The 22,999-nt window shown below is 39.7% G+C and overlaps 1 protein-coding gene across 20 annotated transcripts in view; it reads left to right on the top strand.

Moving 5' to 3' along the window:
* The window catches only part of DST (dystonin), a 466,510-nt gene that overhangs the window by 264,164 nt on the left and 179,347 nt on the right, over positions 1–22,999 (top strand). For all 20 annotated transcript variants that reach the window (XM_032864474.1, XM_032864488.1, XM_032864489.1 and 17 more), the window contains one exon: positions 12,138–12,304. In XM_032864474.1, the coding sequence (XP_032720365.1) occupies positions 12,138–12,304 (167 nt within the window). The remainder of the gene's footprint in view (positions 1–12,137; positions 12,305–22,999) is intronic.

Here is a 22,999-nt window from a genome sequence, read left to right on the forward strand (position 1 = left end):
ACACAGGTTACCACCTTCCAGAACTCTGTGCCAGTCTTCCTCCCAATGTTATACTTTTACTTGTGCAGTAATTACATTAAGAGACTCTGGAAGTAGAAGAATTTTGAGATCCATCTTTTTAGCCTGCAGCTTTCATTCTTATTCATACCTGAACTGTTGGTGAGAATGTAAGCTCGTGCAGCCACTCTGGAACACAGTATGGAGGTTCCTTATGTAGCTGAAAATAGAGTTACCCTACGACCCAGCAATTGCACTACTGGGTATTTACCCTAAAGATACAAATGTAGTGATCTGAAGGGGCACCTGCACCTCAGTGTTTATAGCAGCAATGGCCACAATAGCCAAACTGTGGAAGAAGCCTCGATGTCCATCAACAGGTGAATAGGTAAAGAAGATGTGGTATATATATACAATGGAATACTATGCAGCCATCAAAAAGGAAATCTTGCTATTCACAATGATGTGAATGGAACTAGAGGGTATTATGCTAGGCGAAATAAGTCAATCAGAGAAAGACAATTATCATATGATCTCATTGATATGAAGAATTTAAGGAACAAGACAGAGGATCATGGGGGAAGGGAGGGAAAAATGAAACAAGATGAAACCAGAGAGGGAGACAAACCATAAGGGACTCAATCTCAGGAAGCAAATTGAGGGTTGCTGAAGGGAAGGGGAGTGGGAGGGTTGGGCTGGCTAGGTGATGGACATAGGGAAGGGTATGCGCTTTGGTGAGCACTGTGAATCACAGACCTGTACCGTGGAAACAAATAATATATTATATGTTAATAAGAGATATATGAAAGAATTGAATTTCCTTTGATAACACTCTTGTGTCTACCACTCTGAACCAATAGTTATTTTGTGTTCTTCAAGGAAGAATGTTTGACTAGTATCATTTCTATATTTACTGTGTGTCCCTTAAATCAGTTTTTGCTTCACTGTGCCTGTGTGGCTCCGTTAGCTAAGTGTCCGACTCTTGGTTTTGGCTCTGGTGATGATCTCAGGGTTGTGAGATTGAGCCCCACATTGGGTTCCATGGTCAGCTTGTAGTCTTCTTGAGATTCTCTCTCTCCTTCTGCCCTCCCCTTTAAAATAAAGAAATAAATCTTTTTAAAAATCAGATTTTGCTTCTATAAAATGAGATGGTTCACTGATAGGTAAAGCTCTTTCTGGAATGGTGCAGAAAGTCCGTATAAATTTGGTGTAGCAGAGGAAAGAGAACTTAAAAGATCTTACATCAGAAGAATGAAATTTAACCCAGGTCTTACTGCATCTGTGAAACAGATGGGTGTGTTTTGAGCATTAAAAGAAATAATGTGCTTGAAAAGGACTTACTAGACTCTAAGTACTTGATACCTTCTATCTATCTTATTACTATCTTCTGCTGCTATGGAAAGGTGGAAATACTTTGTAACCATCTGCTAAGTAGAAGAGCTATATGTTCTCAAAATTTGTAACAGGACATTTCTTTTTTTCCTTTGGACATAAAGCATTCTGCCTAAGTGGAGTATGCTGTCCCCGTCTGTCTCCCCAACTCCACTCATCTTCTCACTATATCTTCAGCACATACTTCCTGAATACTTATTATTTATCAGACAGTATATTCCTCTAACTCCATAATTAGCTTACAGTTTTGTCAACCTTTTAGACCAGAGATAACCCCTGGGAATAACCTATTCTTAGAGCTTGTATTGGTTATTTACACCTTAGTACAAGTCCATTTCAGAGACATTGTTGATAGTAGCTCTGGTATGGGATGAGAAAAGGACATAATGCTGGAGGCAAAGTGGCTGTTCTGTGGGGTGTAGGCTGTCGTTTGAGGTGTTGTGTTTGGTCTAGTGAGGATTATTTTGCAAATGGCGCACTGAAAGGAATCCCCCCCTGTGGGCTACTGACCTGAGGGAAAAATGAGTGTGAGTTGTAAGGATTTCTTTTCTAAATGTGAAGGAGAAACTTCTTGCTGATTCTGGTCTGAAATTCAAGAGACCTAAGTCCACACCCTAGGCCTTCTGCTAGCACACTGTGAGACCCTGGACAAGTCACTTCACTTCCTGTAGCCTCGGCTTGCTCACCAGTGAAATGAGGGGCCCCCCAAATGGCTCTGCGTATTTTCAGTTTGAGTTCTCCCAATTCCTTAATCCTTAAGTATTTGTATAGCTTTCTGTAAGCTAAATATCTTAGTTCTCTAAACTTCAGAGATGTTGCCTTTTCCAGTGTTACGCATTGTAAATTATTTAAGTAGCAACTTTGATTATACTTTTTAATCTTTTCATCGAATTACAACTATTTTAAAAGTTAAAAAAATAAAAGTTGCATTATTTGCCTTGTATAGAAGAATGAAATCCAAGCATTCTTTACAGAAATAAATTGAATCTTTTAGGAAATATCTGATTCAACTTTGCAAGTTGGCTGTTCTTGTGTTCTCAGTGCATGCCAGAACCATGACAACATCTGTAAAAATAGGGTGTTCCTGTCGCCCAGTTGTCTGGTGGCTTTGACTTTGCTCAAAGGAGTTTCACATTTACAGCCTCAGCTGACCAACATAGTGAGGCAGTTGCAATTCACCTAGCAGTAAGTAGGTCATCTAGCAATAAGCTGTGAATGAAAGCAGAGTGAGCTCTGAGATGGCATATGGTGGCTTGTTTTCTTTCATTGGAAGACACTCTAAGGTTATCTGTTGTGTCAGATTTCTGAAACTGCTTTAGAGAAACGATGTGGATGAAGCTTAGTTTCACTGCTGAATGTTGGGCTCTCGCTGAGTGGTCCATGGGCCTGTGCTTGTTGCTGGGTACTTCTGTGCAGGGGTCAGGGCACTGTATTATTAAGTGGAAAGTGAGGCTCATTGGAAACCATTTACTTTTCTAAAATGACAAGTTTTACATGACATGATAGGTTAAAACTCATTCATATCAAATGAAAACATGAACCGTGTTTCTGATCTTTTTTCCTTCCTTCCTTCCTTCCTTCCTGCCTGCCTGCCTGCCTTCCTTCCTTCCTTCCCCACTTTCTTCCTTCCCTCCCCCCTTCTTATTCAACAGATATTGAGCACCTAATCTGTGTCATGTTGGGCAGAGTATGAGGAGACCGTTTCAAGGGGAGAAGTAGCTTGATTGGAGGACCCTAAGAGAGAGGGAGGATGTGGTCTATATGGTTTGAATTTCATATGGTTTGATCATAGAGTAGAAAGGAAATGGCTTGAGTCTAGAGGGAACTGGAGTACTGTGGCTGCAGAGTCCAGGACATCCTAAACTGGCATTTAAGTATAGCCCAAGCCTTGGTGCAGTGAGTCTGGTTAGGACACTATTACTAATCCAGACACTGAAGCTTAGTCCCAGAAAAAGGTGAAAGCTCTCTTGAGCCTAATATTATTCCAGGTGTCTCATGACTGTGTCTTAAGATGTCATTGGTATTGACATTGGAGACTAGAGGTGATGGTCCAGACCAAGGTTAGTAGTTACTGCAACTCAGTAGTTGGTAGTGGGGAAAAAAGAGATAACAGGTAATAGAAGACCCTCTTCTCTCCTAAACACAGTTGTGGGACCACTAATATATCCCTGTTATTAAGTGCTCATGTCTTCCCTAGGGATGACTGAGCATGAGTGGCAGGATGAGTCAGTACACATGACTGGGTTTCAGAAGAGTTGGAGCAACTCATGCTTTTATTTTTTGAGGGTTCCAGCTCTAGTTTCTTTGGCTCCTAGATTGCAGAAGCAGAAACAGTCTGTTTTCAGGTGTTTATTGTGTCTTCTGAGCTGTTTCTTGAGTCTGTGGTTCACATTGCCTGATGGTGCTCTATGAGGCATTGGGTCCGATGGGCACTATGAAGCTCATCCCCGAGCAGGCACATGCCTGGTTCGACCACAGTTTAGACTCTGTGCATTTGGGTTAGTCTTGATTTCTTGTGTTTGAATTTCTTCCACCTGGACCTCTTTACCATCTCCCTCCAGAGACTCCCCTATAGCTGCCAACACCTTCTGTTAGCTCTGATTATTATGTTCTGATTATCGTATGTTGTCTCTGCTCTGCCAAGAGGGAGAAGGGAAATTAGGTAGTAAAGTATCAGTGTTGTGTCTAAGGGCAGAGGTAACATGGGAAAAGAAATGTGAAGGTAGGAGAAAGTAGAAGAGCTTTGTTTTTTTGACAGCAATTTTTTTTTTAGGCTGAGGTTTTTGGTTTTTGTTTGTTCGTTTGTTTTTTAATTTAGGTTTTGATCTTGCGTTTGTAGAGTGAAAAGATAAGACAGAAATGGTGACTTTTTTATTTTCAAGACTCTGGATCCTGAACTATGAAAATGATTTCATATACTTGGCATCTGGTCTTTTTTTTTTTTTTTATGCCCTACATGGCTCAAAATAATTTTGCTAAAATATATAGCCTGCAGCCATTTTCCTAATTCAAATGAGTTTGAGGACTTCTTACCTAAATGGTTAGATTTTTCTGAGCATTTGTTCTATTTCCAGTAGGAACAATGCTTTTAGAATCCCTATTGGAGAACCCACTTTCTAATAATGGGATCATGCAGTTTTTGAGCATGCCTTACTGTCACATATTGTTAAACCTGGAACTGTTCTCTGTAAATCAGCTTTTGTCAGGGCTCTGGAAAACACTTGCACTTCACATAAAATTTTTGTAGATTCCTCTTTCTAATTTCGGTTTGAACTATCTTGGAAGAGGAATACACGTAAATAGAATGGTGGTAAAAGGCAAATTGACCTTTCTTGCTCTAGCAAGGTAGTGTCACCACTACCTTCTGGGTTTTATGGGAAGGAAATAAAATTTCTGTGCAGTTCAAGTGAAATAAAGATTTGGCCTACACAATGTATGTATAGTTAGCAAAAAAATGTATGAAGATTGGGTATTTTTCTATTAATTGACTTCAACCAATTCAGTACCATTTTCATGTGGGAATTGAACCAATTCTATCTGCTAATACTAAAAGTAAATTTAAGCAGAATCTGTGATAAACTCTTTACTGAAATTTCACATTTAAAGCGGATATACCAGAAAAAAGGTCAATGAAGTTGCTTAGTTGAAAAATTAAAGAAAATAATCCAAAACAATCATTTCAATTGTAAGTAAAATAGCTCCTCAGATGCAGACCAGACATGACAGACAGTTCATATGAACTTGAGATTCCCAGTAGTGAGACTTAGTTCTAGAAGAAGGTGGAAGCTTTGCTGAGCCCAGTACCATTCTAATGACCTATCATAATTGTGTCTTAAAAGTTACTGTGAGATTGACCTTGGCGTTCATTTGGACTTGCAATATAAAGACATTTTAATTCAAACATTTTGACCTCATCTCATCACACTTTTCTTGAACTTGGAGAATACTAGATTTAGGTTGTTTTTATATAGTGCCAAAATAAGTTTTTTGAAAAATGTTGTGAAATGTGTCATTTCTCTTATGTCAGTAGTAAGCAGACAAAAACCTACTTGGCCAAGTGACATTTTTATGGGTGCCTCAGTGTTGCTGGCTGGAGTTTGTAATTAAGCCTCTTGTTCCTGTGTGGGACCTTGAAGTATATGATGAAGCAGAATGATCCAGCATATCCTGGTTGCCTGAGTGAAATAATTCAGATTCCACAGGTGCCAAACTCAGTCACAAAGACATAGTTCATAGGGCATTTACTGTGTATTATGTGCCGAGCAGTGACTGAGTTAGACACTGTAATGAGTAAGACACTGTAAATGGGGTAACTGATGGGGCCATCCTCTGAGCTACAAACACAGAAGCAAGAACAGGTTGGAGGAAGAGTGATTAATTTTTCTCTGTAGTGAGTTTGAAGAGGTTGTGGGATAAAGCACAGTGGAGCCAGGCAGATTCAAGTCCAGATTTTACTGCTACCTATTAGTAGTGTGAGCACTTGAGCAAGTCACATAACATGCTTCGTTATCCTGTGTAAAATGAGATTGTATGTTGGGATGATCATGAGAGAATACTTGGGAAGCACTTGAGCTCATGGTCTGGCTCATTGAAGTGCTCATTATATGGTTAGTGTTACTGTATTGACAGAAGTGTTCATTAGGGAGGTGGGATTTCTAGGTCTTGAGTTCAGGGGTGAGGTTTGGATGTAACTTAGGGATCCCAGATTCATCAGTTGGGGGGGGGCAGTTGAAACCACTGTAGAAGATTCGACTGTACAGGGAGAGGTGGGAAGAGAAGGGGGCTGAAGTCCGAGCCTGAGGAACGGCACTAAAGGAAGGGTAGCAGAAAACTGAGAAGAAAAGGCCAGAGAGGCAGGAGGGAATGACATCAGGGAAGTCAGGGAAGAGAGAATGACAGGGACAGATGCCTCAGAGAGATCAGGATTAGGAAATGGACGGATTGAGGGGCGCCTGGGTGGCTCATTTGGTTGTGTCTGCCGTCAGGCCAGGTCATGATCTCAGGGTTCTGGGATCAAGTTCCATATTAGGCTCTCTGCTCAGCAGGGAGTCTGCTTGTCCCTCTCCCCCATCCCTGCTCATGCTTGCTCTCTCTCAAATAAATGAAATCTTAAAAAATATTTAAAAAAAGAAAAAGAAAATAGATTGGAAAGCAACACTTGAGCTCTTCTGCAGGGTGTTTTTCTGTCATTAGGCTGCAGGCTCCAGGAGGAGTTGTAAGATCAATTCCCAGTAGTGGTTTGAGCAGCCATTTGTGAGTGCTTCGTGCATAAGCGAGCCTGTGGAAGAGGAGGTAGTAGATGATTGCTCACAGTATCTTTGAGCTCTTCAGGTGCCATATGACCTCCCTCCTTTTGTGCCCACCACTTCCTCTGTTACATTTCACTGTATGATTTCCTTTTTTCATTGAGAAAATCATGTCATGAACAGGAACCTCCCTCACTTTCTTGTCTGGTCACAGCTACTTTTAGTTGAGTGATTGGGATGGAAGCCAAATCACAACAGGTTGACAGGTAAAGATAATAAAGGTAAAAAATACAAAAATAAAATCAATTAAAAAAAACCATACAAAATAACAGGTTTTTTTTTTTTTTTTCCAGTTGTTTTACTGGGCAGAGAGAGAAACAGTGATAAGTAAAGAGGGAATTGAGTTTATGAAGCTTTGTTTATTTATTTATTTATTAAAAAAATTTTTTTTAAAGATTTTATTTATTTATTTATTTATTTGACACAGAGAGAGAGAGCACAAGCAGGCAGAGAGGCAGGCAGAGGCAGAGAGAGAAGCAGGCTCCCCACTGAGCAAGGAGCCCGATGTGGGGCCTAATCCCAGGACCCTGAGATCATGACCCAAGCCGAAGGCAGTGGCTTAACCCACTGAGCCACCCAGGCACCCCTGAGGCTTTGTTTATTTTTATTTAGTTTAGGATGGAAGAGACGTGGGTATTTTAAGTACTAAGAGCAAAGACCCAGATGAGGAAGGAATGATTGGTAGAGTGAGACTCCCAGGAGGCAGGAGGTGGAAGGATTCTGAGCATGGGAGAAAAGCAGGTTATATGGAAGCCAAGTTTGTGTGTAGCAGGGCAGGGAAGGGAGGGAGTTCTTACTCATGTTGCTATTTTCTTTACAAAGAAGGAGATAAAAAAAAAAAGTGATTGTGAAACATAAGGGGGTGGTAGGTTAGGGAGTTTCTTGCAAATGGTAAAGAATATTGCAAGAGATACTGTGAGGGATGGAAAAACTGGGCAATTGGGACACCAAGAAGAAGTGCCAGGTTTCTTAGAGCGCTTAGCTGAATTACAGAGCCGGAATTTGTGGTAGCAGCAGCCCATATGGGACTGTGGTTTTCCAGTGGAGCATGTAGCATAGGTGGCGAGTAGAGGAGACATATAGCTGACTTGATCAGGATTGGGCTTTGGCCTGGGAATTTCAGGACAAGGAGAAGTTCCTGAGGGGGTTGAGGAAATTATATGAAGTGGTGGATCATGTTGTATAGACCAGATGGAGAAGGAGGTGAAGATCAAAAAGGGCTCACGGAGTGGGACACAACTGGACAGGTCAAGGCATGTGAGATGTTGATGAAGCCAGATAAGTGGTTTAGCTGGGGATAGAGAATGAAAGTTAGAAGAAGAACAGGAACTCACTCTCAAAACGTAAAGGTCTGAGGTGGGCTAGTTCTGGCGTAAGATGCTGTGATCAAGAATGTAGCAGCAGGTGTGGAGAGAAGGTGAACTACGAGGGAGACGGGTACAGGCTGAGCTGCGTGTCGGATCTTTGTAGGGGAAGGGGGTAGGTAACCATGCAGGGAACATTTTAAAGGAGAAGAAAGTGGTAGTACAAGAGTGGCCTGTGGTATAAAAATGGATTGTTGGGACATGTGGGTCATGGTTGGAAGACTGTTGATTGTGCATCACTAGGGGAGTTAGAATACACTTCACCTGTCTACACGGGCCAGGGGGTGGGTGGGACTTGACCTGGGGCAAGAGGGGCAGACCTGGTTTAGTAAAATGGTAGAAGCAGTGTAAGGTCCTGAAGAGATCAGAGACTTTGTTTACCACAGAATAGACATTTCTGAAAATCTTGAGAATGGTGTCAAGCCGGGTCAGGAGAGATGAGGCAGGGATGAAATACAGGCATGGATGGCTCAGCGACAGGAAGAGCCTGCAGTTGAGTGGAAGCCAGCAATGACCTGGAGGTGAGGCATGAGGGCTTCGAGTTACCCGAAGGAGCACAGTGAGAAAGGATTTTGTTTGTTTTTGGGGCTAGCTGACAGATTGTTGGAAAGAAACATTAAGCGGCAAGCATGGCTAATAAAATTGTGGCGGGAGAAGCTAACATTTATAGTGTTTTCTACATGCTGGGCGCTGTGCAAAATGTTTGATGTGGATTTATTTTATGGAATCTGTGGAACCACTCAAGGAGGTAGAAATGAAGAGGTCATCATTTAAGTTTTCAAAATGAGGAAAAAGGATTTTAGAGTGATCATGCAAATGGCCCTTGGTCATAATCCCGTTAACTGTTGGAGTTGGAATCTGAGCCCAGGCAGCATGAATGCACACCTTCTCTGATCTCCGTATTGCCGCCAGGATTTGAAGGAAGGAAACTTAGTTACCTCCTGGAATCAAACCTGACCTGTCATTGACGGAGGATTCGGGCTGATTTGCTGAATTCACAGATTTTAAATCACGGGTCATCTGTGACAACTACAGACTTAATTTTTAGAGTTTAATTTATTTTTCATTTTGGTTTTGGTTGCACAGTATCATGTAAAGTTTGATATACTCAGAGGTAGTGGTTAATGGTAACAGGACCTTTAAAAAAACACCATGAGTTTCCCTGTCGGAATAATACTCAAGTAATTGGAAACAGCAGGAAAAGCTGAAAACAAGTCAGTGTGTTAGCAGTCTTTGATATGTTAAAGTTTGGTTTGTACCATTTGAAAATCACAGGTTTTTAAGTAGTGTATACACGTGTAACAGTCTGAAATAGTGTGTGTGGGAGTAATAATCTGAAATTCATCCATTGGAACCTTATTTAATAAGACTATATTACTTTCTCCTGGTTGATATTTAGACCATTTTCATCCTCTAAACTCCCCCTTGCTTTAATATCCTTCCTTGGGTAAAATGCTGTGCTGTGCTCGAACCTGTTAAACTTACTTTGTACTTGAAATTTACTGACTTCCCTTGTGAATAGGTAATTCAGTGACTAGACTGGTGTGGTTCTTGACCCGTGGAAAATAGTCCCCGCTCTCTTTAGCTACCTCCTTTTTTCTTTATATAGTTGTAATTACCACCCACGTAGCTCCTGTGGTGTAAGGGTTTCCAGAAGCAGTTGATCTTATAATTTGTAAAGGCTAAGAGGAAACTGTTGTCAGATTTTACCTGGAGGTTCAACTTTCTCATTCACCGTTTCCTAGATTCGTTTTTCTGAACCCTTGTTTTTATAGATTTTGATTTGTTTGAGGCAGCAAATTTTAAAAACTTTGTTTTTTACTTCCCTTTATAGTAGGAGAATTGGGAGAATAATAAAACCAAAGTTTTGCTTCCACCTTTGTCAAAACGAATAATAAAAACCACAATAATAAAATTGCTGACGTTACGCTGGGTTCGTGTTCAAATTCTCACAACGCAGTGTAATAACAATTACCATCATTATTTTACGAGCTGGAACATCAATAGTGGAGATGGGGTTTAAACTCCCGGGATGTGCTAGAGAGGCTCTCTAGCATAATTTTATTTTATTTATTGATTTTTAAAGATCTTATTTATTAGTCTATTTAGAAGATGAGAGAGAGTGTACAAGGTGGGGGGAGGGGGAGAGGAAAAGGGAGAGAGAGCATCCCAAGCAGACTCTGTGCTGAATGCAGAGCTGTAGTGGGGCTTGATCTCAGGATGCTGAGATCATGACCTGAACATAATCACGAGCTGGAAGCTTAACTGACGGAGCTTAACTTCTCTAGCCTAATTTTAGAGTATCAGTTAGAAGTTAGGTGAAAGAATATTGTGACTTTTCTGGTCTCTTTTTCCACATTAAAAAAGAAAAAGGAATTCTTCCTGTATGTATATTCTATATAATGTGTTCATGTATATGCATAGTTCTTATCATGCTATGGAGATTAGCACAGATTCTCGGGAAAGATGATTAAATTGTGACATTGTGGGGATGCCTGGGTGGCTCAGTTGGTGAAGCATCTGTGTTCAGCTCAGGTCATGATCTCCAGGTCCTGGGATTGAGCCCCATGTCAGGCTTCCTGCTCAGTGGGGGAGTCTGCTTCTCCCTCTGCCTCTGTCCCTCCCCCCCAACTTATGCTCTCTCTCTCTCTCAAATAAATAAATAAAAATCTTTAAAAAAATAAATTGAGACGCTGTCTTCCACTTTCCAATGATCTGTCAAGGAGCATGTCTCAGATTGTGGCTGGGAGAGAGCACCACAGGGCATAGCGGTCTGTGCTGAATAGCAGAGAAAGGGTGTGTGTGGCCACCGCCCGTGTTCTTAGGAGCTGCCAGGCCTGGTGTGGGCTTTGACTGCCGCAGCCTGCACAGGGTCCCGGGTTGGCCATGCCTCTGGCTTTCATGGCAGCTGGGAAGGATAAAGGGCTTCCTGTTTGAGCCAAGCACTGCTGCGCATAAAAGGCTTTCTTCAGTCTGGGTTTTTAAAATTTTCTACTTTCAGTTGCTTGACTCTGCCTGTTTTGACCTCTGACTTCTGGGTTGTATTTACAGTCTCTGAGGAGGACTTTAGACTGAAAAAAGTTTTAAACATGATCTGCTTCTCCTCCTACCTCCTCATTTTATAGATGAGGAAGTTGACTCATGGACATGAAATGAATTATTCAAAGCTATGGGACTAGTGGCCAGGACTAGAAGCCAATCTCATGACTTTACTGATGTTTTTCCTGTTACAAAATGATTTGTGACTCCCTACATATTGCTTCCAATTTCTTATTTACTCATCCTGATCCTGGCTTCCTGCCTGTCTCCTTGATCCCTTGGCTTTGCCTCCTGCACTGATGGAGGGAACAGTTGTTTGTTGGTGTTAATCCCAGCTTTGGAATCACTGTGTGACCCTTGGTAGAGTCACTCTGTGCCTTAATGCCATTATCTGCAGATTAAGTAGGACCCTTATTAGAGAGGTGCTTGAGAAAATGTAAATCATGTGAACTGAAGACCTGTTTTATTTAGTGGAAGAAACTTTTAGAAAATTTAATGAAAACAAATAAAATATAGGGAAAAGTCAGTTAATACAGATTTCTTGTTGAGTAAGCTGAGCCAAGGACTTGTGAGAAAGTTAAAGAGACTTTAGATCAAATTGTCATGTAATGTAGTGAATTGGAGATATTTTTGATCTTTACACAGAATACCTGTTGGATAAAATCCTCCTCTGGGGGTGGTAATCTAGATTAATCTGTAGTTTATATTTTTGATCTTGAACTTGGAAGAACACTTGGTTGAGTTGTTTTAACAGATCTGGTTAATAAAGGAGAATCTCACTGAAAATTAGAATTTTCAATGCTGTGACATTCTGGCATATTAAAAAAAATAGATGCGTGGGTTAAATCCTAATTTTCTATCTGTGAACCTCTTTGAAACTCAGTTTCCCTATATGTAAAATGGGAAAAATATACTTAGCTTTCCCGCGAGAATTATGAGGATCAAGTAAAATAACACTTGGCAAAGTTCTTGGCGCGTAGAAGTTCTCCGTCTGAGCTAGCTTTCCTCCTAATGTTTTAATACTTTCTATTATGTTTAGATATCTGATATCCATGTTACTGGAGAGTCAGAGGACATGTCTGCTAAGGAGAGATTACTCCTGTGGACACAGCAGGCAACAGAGGGTTATGCTGGAATACGGTGTGAGAATTTCACTACCTGCTGGAGAGATGGAAAACTATTTAATGCCATCATTCATAAATACAGGTATGAAATTGGGGGGGGGCTTTTTCTTTAGACAAATATGAGAAGTGTTTCTTTTGATTCCAAATTTCAAAATAACCTTTTATTATTTCAGAAGCAATACATGTGCATGGCAGAAAGTTAGAAAATACAGACCAGGCCTAAGTAGAAACAACACATTTCCACTGCTCTGAGATCATCACTCTAAGCTTGTGCACACATACAGACTCTCATAGCTATAACACGCCTTTGGATTTTGCTGGTAACTTGGAAGACAATAAGGTTGGATAATACAGAATCTTCAGGTGGATGAGCACAGTTGTGCATGCAGAGGACTGATAAATGGTAGGGTGAGGGTGTGGTTCTCATTTAGCGCTCACACATATCCAAATTATAGTCTCTTAGGCTCATTACTCTAGTGAGTAGCAGGGTTCAGAAGTGGCCAACTTTGGGGTGGTTAAAAGTTTTCTGGTAAGAATTGTTATTATTTTTTAAGCTTATTTGTTTTATTTATTCATCTCTACACCCCACATGGGGCTCAAACTCACAACCCCAAGATCAAAAGTCAGTGCTCTTCTGACTGAGCCAGCCAGGCACCCCATCTGCTGAGAATTATTAACAACTAAATCCCAGTTAATACTGACATAGCACTTACTAAGTGTCAGACGCTATCCTGTGCAGTTTTTACATGTATTAACTTATTTAGTCCTCACAACATTCCTATAGGAATATAATCATCCCCAGTTGACAGACAAAAACTGAGGCACAGAGTGAAACTTGCTTTTAGCCACATAGCCAGCAAGAGGCAGCTTTGAGTTCAGACCTGGGGCCTCTGTTTTTTGACTCCTTGCTTTTATTGTCTTATAAGGAGCTAGATCCCCAGAAAATATTTACTGAAAACAGTGTATTTCTTGATCTTTTCTTAGTTACTTTTCTTAGTTTTGCAAAGATTACATCATGTTGTCAAAGAACTGCCTTCCTAGATGGAGTAAGCTAAAGCTATAACTCATTAAACTAACAAACTTATTTGATAAAAACAATAATTATATAGAGTAGTTACTATTTTGTTACCTGTCTATATGTGAGGCATTCTGTTCATGGCTTTCCATATCTTATTTCATTCAGGTCTCCCAACAGTCCAACAAAACAGGGACTATTGTTATCCCACTTTCACAGAGGAGGAACCTTGGGTTTGCCAAGGTTATGCTGCTAATACATTGTAGAGCTGAGATTTTAATCCAGGTCTGCATGATTTAAAATCCCGTTCTCCTTGTCTTTCTCCCTTTTCTTTCTGTTTTTCCATTCATTCCCCTTTTCTCTCCCCTTCTTCTCTTTTCTCATTTTTATTTTGGAAATTTCAACATTGGTAACACGGTAACAGATATCCCAAGCATCCATATGCCAAAGCCCCTTTTAAAACACCCAGTAGTCCACTTCCTTTATGGAACAACATTTCAGTAGAGGTAGGTACAGTCTGCCTGATTAAAAGGAAAAGCCAGAATCAACTTGCCTACACATGCTGAAAATAAAGTATCTGATCTCCTTGAGTAACACAATGCCAAGAGGGTTTAGTAGTTATAGACATTTCACTGATCACAATGTACTTCTCAAGTGACTTAAAACAGGAGGCCATCAGAAGGCCTGTGTAGTTGGGCACATTCTATACCCAGGATGATAAGATCTTCTTGGCCTTTGAATAAAAATATCTGGATTGTTATACCTGAAGGATTTATGTCATGATGGATCTTTGAGGGTGTGCTCTTCTCTCCTTGAAATGTTTTAAGTAGAAACAACGCATTTAGAAGCCAGCTATTCTTCTAAAATAATTGACTTTTAAAAACAATGGTCTTGGGGCGCCTGGGTGGCTCAGTGGGTTAAAGCCTCTGCCTTTGGCTCCAGTCATGATCCCAGGGTCCTGCTTCCTCCTCTCTCTCTCTGCCTACTTTTGATCTCTGCCTGCCAAATAAATAAAATCTTTAAAAATAAAAAAAATTTAAAAAAGACTATTGAAAACAAGTTAATCTTGTGTTATTAGAATTAAAAAAAAATAAACAAACAAAAAAAACGGTGGTCTCCAGACATTGTCTCTTCAATACTTGTGCAGGAGTAGAAGTACAAATTAGTATACGCATGCTATGTGTTTTTCTCTTAAGTACTTAAATAAGTCACTATCTGTCAGAGATGGTCAAATTTCCTAGGAAAGTTTAATGATTTAGAGCTCATATTGCTTTAAGAGAGAATTTGGAGCTCGTGAATGTTATTTGTTTTGAACTTGTAATTTGGTGGATTTAAGTGATACTATATCAGTTAAATTCAATTTAGAAGACAGTGGCCTTTTTCACTGGAAGAAATCTTTCATGTGTGGAACCGTATTTTGAGCTAAGGTCCTCAGACTTTTCTTTTTACTTAGAAAACAATCGAGTTTTTTTCTTCTAGCATGTGTAAGAATTAAATGGATAGGGTTGAACTACACGTAATTTTCACTGTTGAATGCTTTAACATACTAAAGGGAAATGAGAAAGTTACAAATAATTGTAAAATCCCTATAAGCAAATTTTTGGATATTGGACAATAGTAATCACAATTAGTAGTGTCTAATTTATAGTTGTTTTTACTTAATAATTATGTCCACAAATTTTGTGATATATTTGGATTTGCTGTAGGAACATTTCCACTTAATTGAGTTTTGGATATAATTTTTGGATATAAAGACTTTTTTATAGGAGTTCAATTTGACTTGTGTAATAAAAATTATCTGAGGTAGAACATGTGTTTGGTTTCTACTGAAATACCAGGTCTGACTGTATGGAATACTTGGTCAATAAGGAGCTTAAGAGGATGTGAAGGCTTAGCAGGAAAGAACCTTCAGATTGTTGTTGTGGTGGCTGGAAGGAGGGATGTGGGGCTCCTGAGGGAGCAAGTTTGCATGTCCTCAAGAGAATATGAAAGATTTCTCTGGAGATTAGAAGGAAAATGGATACTGTTTATCATTGAAAAATAAACCAATACCATTTTTAGTAAGTGATCTCATCAGATTTTTATGTATATTATCTTCTGAAGATTTAGAAATATTGATCTAAAGTGGAAACAGAGAGCATCCTTCAGATTTTGTATTACTATAAATACTGTCAAAAGTATATGTCCAGCATATATTTTTATTAGTGCTCCCATATAAGAATATGACTTTTGAAGTGGAGAGAATGTTCGTTTATACCAGTAAGCAGTACTTTACTAATGTGAAGTAAAAAAGGAAATTGAGAAACAACATTTAACTGCATAACTTGGAATTAGCCATCAATGAAAGTAGCGTTGCAACAACTCATAAAGTACTGAGATAATAAGAGAACATGAAAACACTTAGCGTAAGTAAGAGCAAAACCACAAGTGAACTGTTCTATAGTTTTGGTGTGTCATATTATCCTAAGGAATTGAAGAGCATGGATTATGCAATGGCTAATAAGAATGATAAAGTAGTATGATTTAGTGGAAGAGATTACGAAGGATAGTTCTATAGTTTTTTTTTTGTTTTGTTTTTTTGAGAGAGAATGAGGGAGCGTTTGCAAGTGAGGGGACGGGCATAGGGAGAGGAGAGAATCATAAGCAGGCTCCATGCTCAGCGCAGAGCCCAATGCAGGACTCAGTCTCATGACCCTGAGATCATGACCTGAGCTTAAATTGAGTTGGACACTTAACCGACTGAGCCACCCAGACACCCCTATTCAATCTATTTAAATAGGTCAATGATTCAGAAGATAACTGTGCTTATTGTGAGGATGGTGTAATATATGGAATTGTAGAATCACTATGTTGTATGTCTGAAACTAATATAACATTGTATGTCAACTATACTTTAATTAAAAATAAATATATAGGTTAATGATGCAAAAACCATGGTTTTCTATTAATTCTGTCTTAGGAAGCTGTTCCTAATTCCTTCTAGGAATGTCTGTCTGTTATGTTCAGTTTTTAATGCAAAGAATTCAAATAATTAAACTGCCATATAGCTGTACTAGTTTGTACTTGTTTGTATAGTTTAAGTTTCTTTAAAGCATATTAAAATCTTTCCACTGAAAACCACAACTGGTAAGAGATCTTGGGTAAATAAGCCTCACTCTTGACCCTAACCTTAATTTTCATTGAAAAGAATAATAAGGAAGACTGGATTTGATGGACTTGGATCAAAAGGATGTCACAAAAGCATTCGATGACTAAGTAGCTTAAAAACAAGAGAAGTAGAATTAACTGAGAATCCACAGCCACGGGATTCTAAGCTCTCATGGATTAATCACTCTGGTAGAGTCTGGATATAGAGGACTTAAATTCCCGTCAGTAGCTCACATTCTTCACAGCAGGTGTTCCAAACAGAGGGTTCAACTGATTTTTCTGTGTTCTGATCTAAGAGCGTGCTCGAGTATCATAGTATAATTGATTTTTTCCTTTTTTTTTTTGAAAGAAATAAAGCTCTGACTTTTAGCTTGAAATTCAGCCCCCAGCTTGTCTTAATTTATCAGTCACCGCACGTAGATAGCTGCCCTAGAACATTGATGAAAGCCAAGTTCCAAAACAGCATCGCTCACTGTGAAAACACGTCTGCCTGAGCAGGCATGAACACGAACATGGGCCCACAGGCCAGAAAGAACAGTGCAAAATGTGTGTAGAGCCAGGCGATCCTGAGGTGTGGTAGAGAAAGATGCTAAGTATGTCAGGACTGAAATGCGTGTGTGTTGGGGTGGGGGGATGTGTTTTGCAGAGAGACTGTTTCTCCTTGCTAGCATCTGTTAGTCCTAGTCTTGTTTTTAAATTATGCTGCTGTTCATTCGTGTAAATTTCCTTTTGAGACCTCTGGCTGCCTTTTCACAAGCAAGTTTTAAGTATATCACTCAGGTAAGACTCAACTTCTTTGAACTAGATGGTATCAGGAGCACACCATTTAAATACTTTCTAATTAGGCAGTCAGATATTTTTCACCTGTCTGATTATAGTTGGATAGCAGTGATTTTGTTCATTGTTTTCATTTTGAATTAGAATTTATTGGGACCATCATATTTTGTTACAGGAAATGTTTCAAAATGCTGTAATTGGGAAGATTCAACTTAAGGCCCTGGTGGGAGTCTTATTTAATAGTCTGACCTGGAGGCCTGTGATTCAGCCACAGGCTTGGATTCAGTCACACCTTACAAGCTAAACTGGATTGGACTGGTTTAATACTGGGAGGAGGCCCTTTAGGGCCTGAAATGTTCCCATAGGAAGTTGGATTAGTGGTGATGAGGTGATTTTTTTTTCCCCTTCAGAACCAGGTCTGCCCTTAGGCTGCAGAACCCTGAGGTATGAGGGTGTGTATGTCTTTGTGCAAACACCACACAGGTATGGGGGTGCTTTGTGTGTGACCATGGGCTAGGCATAGACACAGAGCCCTGAAAGTTACTAATTTTTTGAACAATCGTAAGTATTTCACCTTGTGAGGCAAAATAAAATTGCTTATTACCTTATCAAAGAAACTCAAAACAGTTGAATTCTCAGAGCTCACTCTGAAAGGCTGGTACATTTTATAGCAATTTCTACAATAAGTATTCCTTGCCACAGCCCTTCTTTTTGTTGTATCTGTGATTAAAAATAAAAAAAGCAACTAACAGAAAATGTAGTACATTAACATAATAAAAAATTCAAATAAAATAAAAGGGTATGCATTGAAATGTGATTTCTTTCCCCAGATTCCCAGACCCATTCCCTAGAGGCAGCTGTTCAGTTTCTTTCATATTCTTACAGAAATTTTCTGCGCATATATAATCGCTTTTTTTTGGTGGTGGTGGGAGAGCAGGGTCAACTCTGCTGAGGTATGACTTACATAAGTACCTAATCTTGAGCATTACTATAATCTTCTCTAAAACACAGTTGAGAATGGCATATATATTATTTTGCATTTTTCTTTCTCCTTAATTTATTTTAGATATCTTTCCATACCAGCAGAAATAGGTTTCCCTTATTCTTTTAAAATACTGCAGTGTATTCTAATGTATGGCTGTAACATAATTTATTTAATAGCATCGTATTGATGGACATTATGTTTTTTGCTATTAAAAAGTGTTGGGTTTTGTATGTTTCTTTGTGTAGATGTGTGAATGTGTTGTTTTGATAAGGTCCTAGAAGTAGAATTTCTAGGTCAAGGATAATACATTTAAAATTTTAAGACCCATATCTGAATTTTCTGCAAGAAGAACAGCATTGAAACTACTCCTTCTGCACTGTTTCACCTCCATGATGCCTTTGAGAAACATTCCCTTTCTTTTTTAATTGCAGTCTAGCAGATCTAAATCCCATTCATTTTTTTCCTGTTCTTTTAACATTTATCATTTTATTCATTCATAATTTTTTAAGCTTTTAAGCATAAAATTGTTTTTACTTTATTTTATTTTATTTTTTAGATTTTCAGCTATGTGCCACTTATGTTTGTTTGTTTGGTATGTGAGCTATTTGTCTAAACATGTATGTGTTAGGAATTTAGGGGGAAAATGATCAGATAAGTTGGCAGATTTCAGAGTGATATGATTATTTAAGAAGTTAGAATGCCAGCAGTGAGGGTTGTCTTGAGATAACATATCAGAACATATCACATAACATAGGAGAAGATGCCTGTCACAATGTCAGAGATTTAGGACGTGTGTAATAAATGTCAGGTTCCTTTCCTCCCTATGTGCTGCTGCTGACCCACTCAGAACAGGACACGTGACCATACAGTGCAAGAGGAACTGGGCTTTGATGGAAGACTCCCTTTCCTTGGAAACCTGACATATGCTTTTTCTCTGGGCTCCTGTCGGCATTCTCTTACCCTTCTCTAACACTCAGATTTCCCTTATGTTGCAGGAGTAGCCAACATGTCTGCTATCCATCTCTTTTTCTTTGAGAGGTCTATCTCTTTGTTATCCCCTTTTGGGGGAGTATTTATCCCCTAGTGACTAAGGTTTACTGAAGTTCACTAAAATATAGGTATAGAAAAAATTACTTGTCTATCAGTATCAGTACTGTTCTCTGTATTTGTTAAAGTGTATGAGGCTGTTATGGTGTTATTTGTTCTCTGTTAACTGAGCCTTGTAATTCATTAGGGATCTTTTCATTTCCAATGTTAGAGTCCAGTCTTGCAGTACTAACGAAGCTTGCTGTATCATGGTGTTTTTCATTTTTCTTTGCTCTCTGTCTTGTTGGTAGAGAGTCATTCTATAGAAAAAAATACGAAGAAAATTAGAAATAAATTGAGGCATCTAGTTTTGAGAAAAGGGAAAATTACTTTCCTGGCTTTGTTTCTTTCAACAATATGTGCCCAAATATGAGCATAAAGGAATATCTACACCCACTTACGAAACTGTGGGTGGATCTCTTACACGCTCACATTTATTTGCTGGGGAGAGGCGAAGACCATATTACAGGTCTTTTTTTTCTACCGAGGGGACGGGGCCAAGGTGAGAGGCTTTTTGCACCAATGAGAACAGTAAGAACGTGCTAAGCCTGAACATGATTAATCCCGACAGTCATCTACAGGAATTTGTTATGGCAGCTGCTCTGCTGTCATAGGATCAGTGAGGCATTTTAATGCGTATTGTTACTGGGTGATCTATCAAAGAACAAATGTTGAGTGACACACCTGGCTTCTTGCTTGGTGTGTGAGGAGGTGCGTGGTATTCTGGAGTACAGAGGTTGTTCTAAGACTGATTTCTAGGTAAATGGAGTTTTTTTTTTTGTTTTAGTTTTTATTTTATTTTACTTTAACTTCCACAGAATCCCTTTCAGTTCTTGCATGCTGCCGAGTATATACTAGTTATATAATCAGAAAAGATTCGTTTCACTGTGACTCCATGCTGACCAGCTTCTAATGGTTCCGACCAGCAGTCTTTTTCTACTCATGTTAACTCACTCCTTACTCTCCCTCACACTGCCTTTTCCTCCCTCACTGGCAACTAACTGGTGATCTGTACTCCAGCTCTCAGGCAGTACTGAAGCCAGCTAGTGAGAGGTCTTTCTTTTTGCTGCCAAAGACACCAAGCTGCCTTCATTTGCATCTTTCCTGGCCCTTTTTTGCTCCTGTTTGATAAAGCAATGAATCCCCTCTCCCCCATCCAAGGCCTGTACCCCTCCTCCTGTGCTCTGGATCCCAGCTGTGCCATAGCCTCAGACACCTTCTTTCTTGTTACATTAAGCTGTTCTGTCTCCACAAATCTTTCTCCTTCGATTTTAAGCACCCCAAAGCCTCTTTGCTCATAAGACAACAAACAAAGCTTCTCTCTTAACTCTGTGCTTTTTTCCATCTACTGCCTCACATCATTTCTTTCCTTAAAGGCCAGACTTCTTGAAAGAGTTGTCTGTACTTCCATATTCATTTCTTCACTCCGTATTTATTCCTCGCCCAACTCTGATGTGGCCCCTGGCCCCATAATTCACCCAAACTCTTCTGAGGTCATGGAAGACTTCCATGTGGCTAAATCCAGTGGACATTTCTCAGGCCTCCTTTTTCTTCTCAGTCTTTGACCCTACTGACCATTCTTTTCTTCTTGAAACCCTATTCTTTTTCTTCAGCTTTTATGACCCTTCCCTGGCCTGGTATCCTTCCTGTCTCATGGGCTGTTCCACTCAGCTCCGTCTGCAGACTCAGCCACAAGGCCAGTACATGTCGGGAGTTTTTCAGGGTTGCCTGCTGACCTTCTATGCTCTCTGAGTTGACTCTCATTTGTGCCCTCACCCATCGGGTCTATGGATTTGACCTCCTAGATAGCACCTGGCCTGTGAACTTCACACTGCCGCTGCCACATTCTTTAGCAAGCCACTCTGGTTCCCCTACCTGGATTCTCCGGAAATACTTTCACCCCTTGAGATTTCTTCCACCTCAGATCTGATCGTTTAGTTTCCTGTAATCCTCCTTAATGCATTTCACTGGTTTCCCCTAGTTCCCAGAAAAACATTCAGCATCTTTGAACAAGTTCATGAGATTCTGCATCATCTTGGCCCCTCATCCATCCAGCTGTCTCTTACCATGTGTCCTCCTACTATGGGCTCCCTTCCCCTGCAGTGGTCCTGTTCTCACACACCCTTCAGGCATGAGCACATGCACGCTTTTTCCCTCTGCCTGGGTGCTCTTTCTGCCACGTTTTCTCCTGGTTTACTCCTGAACTCCCTCTGGAATTCTGAGCTGTCCGTAGACACAGTGTTTAAATTCTTAATGCCTCACTTCCCAGCACATAGTAGATCCTTATTAAATATTGAGTGAATGAATGAAATTGTTAGTTTCTTGACTGGAAAGAATTACTTATAATAGCATACCAGAGCACCAAGTGAGGCCTTTTCTGACATTTTCATTACATTGTTCTTTACATGCCAGTGAATGCTTTTTAACCACCTGTGTATGTGTATTCATTTCACAAGTACTTTCACATGAATCTTCTCTTGAGACTTTGGGCAAATCAAGTGGCTTCTTAAGACCTCATGGCTATCGCAGCCCAAATGCCCTCCTTGCACCCCCACACACCTTGAGATACTCCCTAAGGGATAACTGGAATTCTAGATGATTCTTGTAGTTCCTGATTTTCTGTTTCCTGATTTTCACTTTTTGTAGAAGAGAATTGAGACATAGGTTTCTGGATGTGTGTTCACAGTTCAGAGAGGAAGTTAGGACTTAATTACCAGACACCTGAATCACAGCCCTGCCACTTTTTTCTACCTCAGTAGAGCCTTTTCTCTCAACTATGTAAAAATTGTCTTCTAAAATTTTTTAACACCTAAAAAGCTGTGGGAAAATAATGCATAACATAACATTTACCATTTAGTATGTTGGTACATTGTTAAACCATCACCACCATCCATCCTCAGAACTTTTCCCCTTTTCCCAAGCTGCTGGCAGCCATTGTTCTACTTTCTCTCTCTCTCTCTCTCTCTCTTTTTTTCACTTGAGAAATAAAATTGTTGCTCAGTGTCCTTTCAAATGATCAGTTATCTCAAATCACAAAGTTTACGTGGTTTTGATTTTGATTAAAAAAATCTGATACCAAATGCAGTCTTTTCTAAACTTCATCATTTTACAGTGTATTCCAGAGTTAGGCTGCTGTGAAATGTGTCTCCATCCTCCCCTAATCCTAAATAGGTTTTTTTCCTCTAGATTTAAGCAATAAGAATCAGTACAGGACAAGAGGGAAAAGGTTTGCTGTATTGTAGTGAGAGTCTAAGGCAGTAGGCCTGTTTGTGTTTGTGTCTGCTTTGTCTTGGTCTTGATACATAATTATCTGATAGTATGGTGGATTTTTCTTTTCCTTTCTTTCTTTTCTTTCTTTTTTGCCAGAGCAGAATGTGGATAATTTTGAAAGAAAATGAAAGATATATTAGAGACAAGAGGAATTTTAAGATGATTTAGTTCCCAGACTTGTCTGAAAAAAATCACTTGGGGGAGGGGAGAACCTTGTTAAAGTATGGATGACCAGGCCTCTCCCTATATTCTTTCAGTCTAGATTAGGGACCTAAAACCACGCCAAGTGTGGGAAACATTGGTGTCATATATATGGATGAGTACTGTTGTGGTAACAGGCTGGAACTATATCCCGTTCCTCACCGTTTGTTTTCCAGAGTATGTGGGTACACACTGACACACATACACACTCCCTTGTGGTTATATTACCACGATCAGGATCATCCTCCCCACCAGTAGAAGCATACATCCTTCGGTGTTTCCCTTTATCTTGAATT

The sequence above is a fragment of the Lontra canadensis genome, unplaced genomic scaffold, assembly GCF_010015895.1.
Source record: "Lontra canadensis isolate GAN:19392208 unplaced genomic scaffold, GSC_riverotter_1.0 scaffold27, whole genome shotgun sequence".
NCBI classification, from domain to species: domain Eukaryota; kingdom Metazoa; phylum Chordata; class Mammalia; order Carnivora; family Mustelidae; genus Lontra; species Lontra canadensis.